At 47.1% G+C, this 10022-nt stretch overlaps 1 protein-coding gene across 16 annotated transcripts in view; it reads left to right on the top strand.

The window, feature by feature from the left end:
• Positions 1 to 10022, top strand: part of stxbp5l (syntaxin binding protein 5L) — a 241215-nt gene that overhangs the window by 24850 nt on the left and 206343 nt on the right. For all 16 annotated transcript variants that reach the window (XM_055870514.1, XM_055870513.1, XM_055870527.1 and 13 more), the window contains exon 2: positions 2909 to 3006. In XM_055870514.1, the coding sequence (XP_055726489.1) occupies positions 2909 to 3006 (98 nt within the window). The remainder of the gene's footprint in view (positions 1 to 2908; positions 3007 to 10022) is intronic.

The following is a 10022-nucleotide window of genomic DNA, read 5'->3' as shown; positions in this document are numbered from 1 at the left end:
ATGGAGTCACAGCACTGCTGTTAGAAGATATTTAGATTAGGCTCGTCTTGTCCACTAGAATTAGCAGAGAAAGTGGCGAGAGAGATCGAGAGTGAGAGATAGACAGAAGGTGGCGGAGAGAGGATGTGGGACAGAGCTGGGGGAGGGAGGGAGGCAGACAGGGAGACAGCGAGAAGGAGGGAGCGAGAGAAGGAGCAATACGGGTATAGCTTGATATCTTGACACCCTCTGAAGATTCCTCTGACAGGCCTCTGACATAAAAAGAGAGCAGATCTTATAATGTGGCAAGATAACGACAGTCTCCCAAGAGGAGGAGAGAGGAAGGGGTGTTATCATCAAACACTGCCTGTCTGCTACAGTAGGAGTCCGACACAGAGCCAGTACTGAAACACAATGAGGAGTTATAGCTACGACACATAGATAACTCAGCTGCATGTGGAGCCCCACACATCCATAATACAGACAAATACTGTTTCAGTTTGTAGCGAGAGAAAGAGAGGGAGAAATAGGATGAGGGAGAACAGAGTGTAAGAGCAACCATAGAGATGGACCCAGAGCAGACACACGTACACACACACACACGCACAGAAAAAAATGGCTTTAGAGGTTGTGAAATATGCATGAGCAGCTCTGAGATTCACCAGGGTAAATGCATTTTTCATCCACTTCATGTCTGTGATGTGTATATTTAATGGTTCTTCCCTCTGGGTGGGTCTCTATTGGCCCCATCTGTAGCCTGAGCAGAGTGCACCGAGCTGGGCTTGGTACGCCAGGGGCCCTGGGGGGGGGGGGGGGGGGGTGTTCCCCATATATCCCTCCTCTCCAGGTCGTCACAAGTTAATATCAGCTGGTGGTTAGTTAAGAGGTCAGGTCCACACAGCAGCAGCAGTTCTCCCCGGCCAGCTCTGTTCTACTGCTGATTGAAAGGTTCCTTCTGTACAGTGTGGATCATTGCCAGAGACCCTCTACCCACCACACCTATAGGGGTCTGCTGTGTGTGTGTGTGTGTGTGTGTGTGTGTGTGTGTGTGTGTGTGTGTGTGTGTGTGTGTGTGTGTGTGTGCGTGTGCGCGCGTGCGTGTGCGCGCGTGCGTGCATGCGTGCGTGTGTGTGTGTGTGTGCGTGCGCGCGTGTGTCACTCATGAATTTCATTACTGTTAACCCATCTCCCCAACCCTGCACTTACACAACGTCTGTATGCAGATTAATGTTGGATGATTGAATGTTACGTTCGCAGCCTTTTGAGAAGAATAAACACATATCTCTCCTTTCAAAGGTGTCGGCAAAACAACATATGCACTGAGAATAGGAAGACATCAAAATACAAAATGCAAGATATTTGCTCTTCTCAACGAACACACTACCTCTGTTGCTTCCTCCTATTCCAACGTGTGATGCTGCTATCCTTTGATAGCAGCATGCTGTGAATTATCCGTGCGATCAAAACCTTCATATTCTTTCCCATTTTCTTTTAGTACGTGGTATCAGAGACACAGCAGAGCACAAAAACAGAACAGGTGTACGCTGATATTCGTTTTATTTTTTCAGCTGTTCCATTGATTATGCCAAGGCATATTTGATTTGGTTTCCCTACTTTTTCTTTGACTAGTAAATATTTGACAGTGTATCCACATAGCACTCCCTCTCCTCTGAAAACTGGCTGTATGCAAGTTGAGATAGTGGACGTTAGAAAGCCGCTTGATTTGGAATGGACATACACAGAAGGAGCAGGGTTACAGTAGGAGTCTGGAGGCTGCTGGGGGTTTTAACAGTGGACAATAAAACAGGCCCCTAAATGAAAATCTATAGACTATAAAGTCCTTCATTAGCACGAGTGTGAGTAGTGGAGCAGATGCCACATGTAAACATACCGGATGCACACACACACACATTCCCTTTTAATAAGGCATGATTCACACCTTCACACCACCTCTCTCTCTCTCTCTCTCTCTCTCTCTCTCTCTCTCTCTCTCTCTCTCTCTCTCTCTCTCTCTCTCTCTCTCTCTCTCTCTCTCTCTCTCTCTCTCTCTCTCTCTCTCTCCCTTTCTCTCTCGCTCTCTCAGCCTCTCTCTCTCTCTCTCTCACAGCTTGTATGATCTCTCTCTCTCTCTCTCTCTCTCTCTCTCTCTCTCTCTCTCTCTCTCTCACACACAGCTTTTATCACCACTCTATCTCATTCATTCAGCCTGTTGTTTGGTAGCCCCGCTCCAATTTCATGTTTATGAATTAAAGATGAGAGGACAGAGACGGTGTTGCCATAATTCAGCCAAACACAGGAGCTAGTCTGAATGGAAACAAATGAACAGGGCCACTGCTGGGTTTCCTGGGAGGCCATTGGATAACACACAGCTTAATTGTCCATCCAACACAGTCATTGGAAAGTTGTTGTCGCCTATATGGATTTCAGCACAGTGCAGACAGCGGACAGCGTCAATGCATATATTCCAGCACCACCCTGTTTGGACAGTTCTGGTATGATTACCAGTATAGATTCTGGGCAGTGACAGCATTGATTTCAGCACCACTGCTAGCGGACAGTGCCCATGCAGATTTAAACACCAGTCTTAGTTGACTGGGGAAAGAGCTGCTGAATATTTCAGCACCACGGACAGCAGCTCAGTGTAGCCTCTTGCTGTTTACCTATTCTAGAAGCCTTTTCTTCCTTTTCTGTTTTCCGATCTCTTATGGGCTCTTGCTCCTGATTCATTACTTCTATTTCAGTCTATCTTTAGGTGTTTGCTTGTCTCTGATTAATCTATTTATCTATTTTAGTAATAAAATAAAAATAGTTTTCCTACATACTGATCACAATTCCGTAACATATGTACACATTTACCAATTTCTAACTCTAAAAATGTGTATTGAATGTGAATGGTAATTAAAGTGTGGTTGGGTTTTTCCTATTCCAGACGGTGCGCCATGGCTTCCCGTACCAGCCCACCTGCCTGGCCTTCGATCCTGTCCAGAAGATCCTGGCCATCGGCTCCAGAACAGGAGGCATACGGATGTATCCTTTCCTTGTTCTTCATCCCTCCCTCCCCTGACTTGTCGTTCTGTGTTGCAATGCTGTCATGGCTGTCATTTCACAGAGTCAAACCTGTCCGTTCGCCTGCTCCCAGGAGGCACCTGGGCCGGACGTGTAGCGCCTCAGGTAGGAGATTATACTCTCATACGTCCAGCCTCCTTCTGCTCATACCCATCAGCCACTGGGGATCGGCACGGAGCCAGGTGGATGGGCCTGACAATAACGTTAGTGATAGACACCAGCAAATCTGACTAGCTACTGAGGGAGAGAAAAGTGTGTATGTGTGTGCTTGGAAGAGAGAGAGTGTGTTTGTGTGAGAGATAGAAGGAGAGGTAGAGAGAGGGAAAGGGAAGAGAGAGAGAGAGATTTGTGATGGTACAGAGAATAGCTAATGAAAAAAGAAAATGTGATTTGATTAAATTATTGGCTGGGCCAAAATTAGATCTCTCGCTCTCTACCTGTGTCACTCACTCACTCACTCACTTACTCACTCACTCACTCACTCACTCACTCACTCACTCACTCACTCACTCACTCACTCACTCACTCACTCACTCACTCACTCACTCACTCACTCACTCACTCACTCACTCACTCACTCACTCACTCACTCACTCACTCTTCCTCTGCCTTCTCTCAGTCTGTCTCTCTCTGGACCTGCAGCAGAGGCTTTGATGAAGCACTGACTGGAGGGAGAGCTCAGGTTTCTGTATGATGGAGACCCGTGACGGAATTAGCATTAGCATTGAAAGGCTAAACACAAATACCACCGCTCTCTCTCATGTGGCCTGTCATTCAGTCCATCTCTCTATTCCTTTCATTCCTTCTTTCCCTCATTCTTTCCCTCCCCCTTTCATTCTCTCTCTTCTCTTTCCATTTCTCTTTCTTTTTTCTCTACCCCTCTTACTCTCCTCTCTCTCCCTTCTTTCTCTGTTCTTCCTGTGCTTTGAAAGTGTCTGGGTATGGACTAGAGGATACATGTCAACACCTAACGTGGCTGTTCTTTGTCTAGGTCCATAATGGCCTCTTTTCTCTCTGTCTTTGTTGTGTCCATGGAGTCTCTCTCTCTCTCTCTCTCACACACACACACACACGCACGCACGCACGCACGCGCGCACGCACGCACGCACGCACGCACGCACGCACGCACACACACACACACACACACACACACACACATACACACACACATACACACACACACACCCTGCTCTATACAAACACTATCGTCTTCTCCAGATGACATTGAAAACAGTCCCGTTATTACAGGTGCATTGTATTATTCATCATCTGATAGTAGGTCGGACAGAAGTGGGTGTGGTTTTAAGTTTTGATGGTCGTGATCGGACGGTAATTGGACAAGGGGGTGTGATTTTCAGATGTGTTGTTACACCTTATCAGCTGTTGTTACTCGCAATCTGTCTCCTTACCAGTTTTTGTTGTAGTCTTAGTCTTGCAATCAGCCTTATTTTCTCTACTGCCTCTCATTCTCCCCCTCCCTCCCTCCCTCCCTCCCTCCCTCCCTCCCTCCCTCCCTCCCTCCCTCCCTCCCTCCCTCCCTCCCTCCCTCCCTCCCTCCCTCCCTCCCTCTCCCTCTCTCTCCCTCCCTCCCTCTCCCTCCCTCCCTCCTACTCTCCCTCTCCCTCTCCCTCTCCCTCTCCCTCTCCCTCTCCCTCCCTCTCCCTTGCTCCCTCCTACTCTCCCTCCCTCTCCCTCCCTCCCTCTCCCTCCCTCCCTCCCTCCTACTCTCCCTCTCCCTCCCTCCTACTCTCCCTCTCCCTTGTGTAACAGTATAACTTTAAACCGTCCCCTCGCCCCGACACGGGCGCGAACCAGGGACCCTCTGCACACATCGACAACAGTCACCCACGAAGCAGCGTTACCCATCGCTCCACAAAAGCCACGGCCCTTGCAAAGCAAGGGGCAACACTACTTAAGTCTCAGAGCAAGTGACGTAACTGATTGAAATGCTACTAGCGCGTACCCGCTAACTAGCTAGCCATTTCACATCCGTTACACTCACCCCCCTTTCAACCTCCTCCTTTTCCGCAGCAACCAGTGATCCGGGTCACGGCACCAATGTAACAGTATAACTTTAAACCGTCCCCTCGCCCCGACACGGGCGCGAACCAGGGACCCTCTGCACACATCGACAACAGTCACCCACGAAGCAGCGTTACCCATCGCTCCACAAAAGCCACGGCCCTTGCAAAGCAAGGGGCAACACTACTTAAGTCTCAGAGCAAGTGACGTAACTGATTGAAATGCTACTAGCGCGTACCCGCTAACTAGCTAGCCATTTCACATCCGTTACACTTGCTCTCTCCCTCATTTCGCTGCATCTCTATTTATTTCCAATCTCTCTGACTCATGTCTTCAGATGGTGATTTCCCCTGCCTGCCTGCTATAGCAGCACATTGGCACCAGGTAGAAATATATATTTTCTTCCTGTTAAAAAATCCTTATTGATCTCCGGAGCTCCGAAGTTAAACATTCAGATGAGAGTATTGAGTATTGATTGTGTGTGTCTGTGTGCACCGTGCCGGTACACTCCCCATGTAATTCATTCCAAGGACGCTCGTGTGTGTGTGTGTGTGTGTGTTTGCACGTGTGGGTGTGATCAATATTGTTGCTGGTTTCTGGACCAAATCCCTCACATGGACTCCCACAGAGTCAGAAAGCCCTGTCACCCTATCTGTGGCTGAAGGAATGATCAATACATTGATCATGATTGGTTAGATAATCCTAATTGATTAGTGAATCTGGTGACCTAGTTCAGAATCTAGATTTCCTTCCAAAAGTAATTGTTTATCATGAGAGGCTCATACATAATACCTAGTTCTGCCAGAATGATTCAAATCTCACATTCCTGGTAAATAGAACACAGTACAAATTAGCTCAAAATAGGAAAAATCATACATTTATATGATTTGTTTTTCCTATTCAGCAAAGTGGGGGAATAGGGCTTGAAATATTTAAACTGCTTTCTAATTAATGTATTTTTTTAACCCTTATTTTACCAGGTAAGTTGACTGAGAACACGTTCTCATTTACAGCAACGACCTGGGGAATAGTCACAGTGGAGAGGAGGGGGGATGAATGAGACAATTGTAAGCTGGGGATGATTAGGTGGCCATGATGGTATGAGGGACAGCTTGGGAATTTAGCCAGGACACCATGGTTAACACCCCTACTCTTACGATAACTGCCATGGGATCTTTAGTGACCACAAAGAGCCTGGACACACATTTAACATCCCATCCCGAAAGATGTTAAATATAGTAACAATCAAATTAGAAACCACTTACTGTAACATTTAACCTTTATTTTAACTGTAAAATAAAGATGATCATACATAGTGACAGTACAAATTAATAACATTTCATATAACTGACGACAGAGAATGTTCTGCCAAGCATCCTCTGAATGAAGCAGAGTCTCCATTCAAATGCCTGTTGACTCGTTGCAACTTCAGTTTTAAGCATGAAGTGATTTCGTCCCTCTGTGACCAAGTCTTGTTTCGTTTGTTTCAATTCTACAAAATGATTTGTAATTGTTTATGTTCAGCGCTCTAAATTCATCTGAGAACATCACAGTGAGATCCGACACACATCAATAGACACGCGCTGGTCTGGCCTTTTGAGGAAATATAAACCACGTGGGTCTGTGACGCTCGCAGCCAGAGAAAATCGATCCTTTGTCTGGATAGGTCAGAAAATGTGACGTGGCACTCCCTATGCAAATGAGGTGTCAGATTTCACAGGCTGCATGTCAGCTGACAGCAAGTAATGTTGTGCCATTCACAGAATGCTCTGTACACCAAAAATGTCGTTCGAAACTGTTTCAGAACCGCTCAAAGTTCCCTAAATAGAGGACTTTAAATCTATAGTTCAGTAGGTAAAGCATGGCGCTTGCAATGCCATGATAGTGGGTTCAATTCCTGGGACCACGCAAATGTAAAGAATTGATGCGTACCTGACTGTAAGTTGCTCAACATAAAAGCGTCCGCTAAATTACATATATTAATATTATAAATATATCATAATGCTCCCCTGTTCTGCCTGGGTCCATTATGAATATCCTACTGGTAGTGTTGCTGTAGAACTGGCACAGGCCCTACTCTGGTGTCTGTGAGTGGTGCATAATGATGATGTCATCGATGCTGGGCTAGCAGACTGTCACTCTGCAGTGGGACCACCCTGTGACTAGATCCCAGAGAGCTGCTGGCTGGCAGACTGTCACTCTGCAGTGGGAACACCCTGTGACTAGATCCCAGAGAGCTGCTGGCTAGCAGACTGTCACTCTGCAGTGGGAACACCCTGTGACTAGATCCCAGAGAGCTGCTGGCTGGCAGACTGTCACTCTGCAGTGGGTCCACCCAGTGACTAGATCCCAGAGAGATGCTGGCTGGTAGACTGTCACTCTGCAGTGGGAACACCCTGTGACTAGATCCCAGAGAGCTGCTGGCTGGCAGACTGTCACTCTGCAGTGGGTCCACCCAGTGACTAGATCCCAGAGAGATGCTGGCTGGTAGACTGTCACTCTGCAGTGGGACCACCCTGTGACTAGATCCCAGAGAGCTGCTGGCTGGCAGACTGTCACTCTGCAGTGGATCCACCCAGTGACTAGATCCCAGAGAGCTGCTGGCTGGCAGACTGTCACTCTGCAGTGGGTCCACCCTGTGACTAGATCCCAGAGAGCTGCTGGCTGGCAGACTGTCACTCTGCAGTGGGTCCACCCAGTGACTAGATCCCAGACAGTTACTAAGATCTGGTACAGACCCTATGTGATTGACGTGGTGTGTGTGGTTGAAAGACCCTACAATCATACAATAACTTGTGTGTCATCTTCAGCAGAACTGAAACAGACAATTCGTTTTTTGTGTTATGCAGTGCACTCACATTTTGTTCGAATTCTATGTGTGTGTGTGTGTGTGTCTGTGTATATATCTTTCTCTGTGTCTTTGTATGTATCTGTCTGTCACTGCATCTGTGTGTGTAGCTGTCTGTTACTGTGTTTATGTGTAGCTGTCTGTCTGTCTGTCTGTCTGTCTGTCTGTCTGTCTGTCTGTCTGTCTGTCTGTCTGTCTGTCTGTCTGTCTGTCTGTCTCTGCGTCTGTGTGTATGAGTGTTTGACATTCCTGTTATCCTGCCGTAACATGCTGGATTGGAAAATGGCTTTTCAATAAAGGCCAGGTAATAGAATCCTCTTCCTTCTGATGGACAGTCACTTCTCATCACAGCCTATCAACAGACACACCGACTGTCCTGACAGTCACTTCTCATCACAGCCAATCAACAGACACACCGACCGATCTGTCAGTCACTTCTCATCACAGCCAATCAACAGACACACCGACCGACCTGACACTTCTCATCACAACAAATCAACAGATACATTGACCAGCCAACCGACCGCTCTCACACAACCTATTGGGAGAGAGAGGAGGGAGAGAAATGTAGAAAGGGGAGCTGCAGGAAGGGGAACAGAAGGAAAGAGTGGAGGGTATAAGAGGATGAGAAAAACAGAGAAGCAAATACACAAGGAGGAAATAAGGGAACCGAGGAGAAGAGGGAGGCAAGGGTTTAGGATGAGAGGATGAAGGGTAGAAAGGGGTGCCTGAGAAGGAGGGAATAGGAGGAGGAAGAGGAGGAAATAAAAGAATGGTAAGCAGTTGCTGGGCTGTGATTTGAGTAACAGCAGTATTGTAGGACATAGACATGTAGCAGATATGTTACTGGTGGTTATTGTAAGTGTGTCTGTGCCTGCCTGCGTGTGTGTGTCTGATGAAGTGTTTTGTAGCAGTGGTCTGCCTGGTCGTTTGCAGGCGTGGCACGTGCTGGATTCACTGCAGCTCCTCTCTCCCATCAAACTAATGTCCTAATAATGGTTCTGGCACCCGTGTGGACGGACACACACACACACACACACACACACACACACACACACACACACACACACACACACACACACACACACACACACACACACACACACACACACACACACACACACACATACACATACACATACATATACATATACATATACATATACATATACATACACATACACACACACACAACTGTCAGACATCAGGCAGGCAGTGTGTGTGTGTGTGTCTATCTACAGTATACATAGTGTGCTGTGTTTGCTGTCAGCTCTGTAGCCCACCATTGAGTCATCACAATGCTTCCAGAAAGATATTTCCAACAACACACAGCAGCAGCAGTATAGACACAACGAGACATCCCACAGTGGTTGCAGTGACAGCTGCCATACTCGTCCTGTCACAGCACTTTGTGACAGTACAGCAGTACAGCCAGGCTGAATAGGGACGATGACGATGACGACGACGACAATGACAATGATAGCCACCTTGCTTCTCTGCCTCTCTCTGCTGACTCCAGTCCTATAGCCGGCACGTCTGTTCTATTCACTGGCTATATGATAGACTCACCGTGGCGTCGTATCTGTACAGAGAGATAATGCCGATATATTTGCTAGCAATATTGTCTTCTTTGGTATGGTAGAGTGCCACTGGCCTATTTAATGTATCCACACATTAGACCCACCGTGCAGTCACATCGGTACAGGGATAAACGTGGCTACAGTACACCATGATAGCAGAAGTACTGGCAGGATACGTGAACCACGGTCTGTGGTAGGCTTGAGTGTCACTGAGCGATTTGATGCATCCACACAATGCTATCAGCTTCGGTGAATGATATGATACATTCTCTAGGGCTTGGACATCAGCAATATTATTGTACTCTACTGGCTATATGATACTCTCTGTTGTTTAGCAACTGCATGGAGCTGGTATATGATCTATGTAGTGGTATTTGGTGATATATACACTACATAACTAAAAGTATGTGGACACCTGCTCGTCAAACATCTCATTCCAAAATCATGGTCATTAATATGGTGTTGGTCCCCCCCTTTGCTGCTATAACAGCCTCCACTCTTCAGGGAAGGCTTTCCACTAGATGTTG

This window comes from Salvelinus fontinalis, chromosome 19, assembly GCF_029448725.1.
Source record: "Salvelinus fontinalis isolate EN_2023a chromosome 19, ASM2944872v1, whole genome shotgun sequence".
Classification (NCBI taxonomy): domain Eukaryota; kingdom Metazoa; phylum Chordata; class Actinopteri; order Salmoniformes; family Salmonidae; genus Salvelinus; species Salvelinus fontinalis.
The sequence above is the reverse complement of the archived record's forward strand: the minus strand, read 5'-3'. Positions and strand labels throughout refer to the sequence as shown.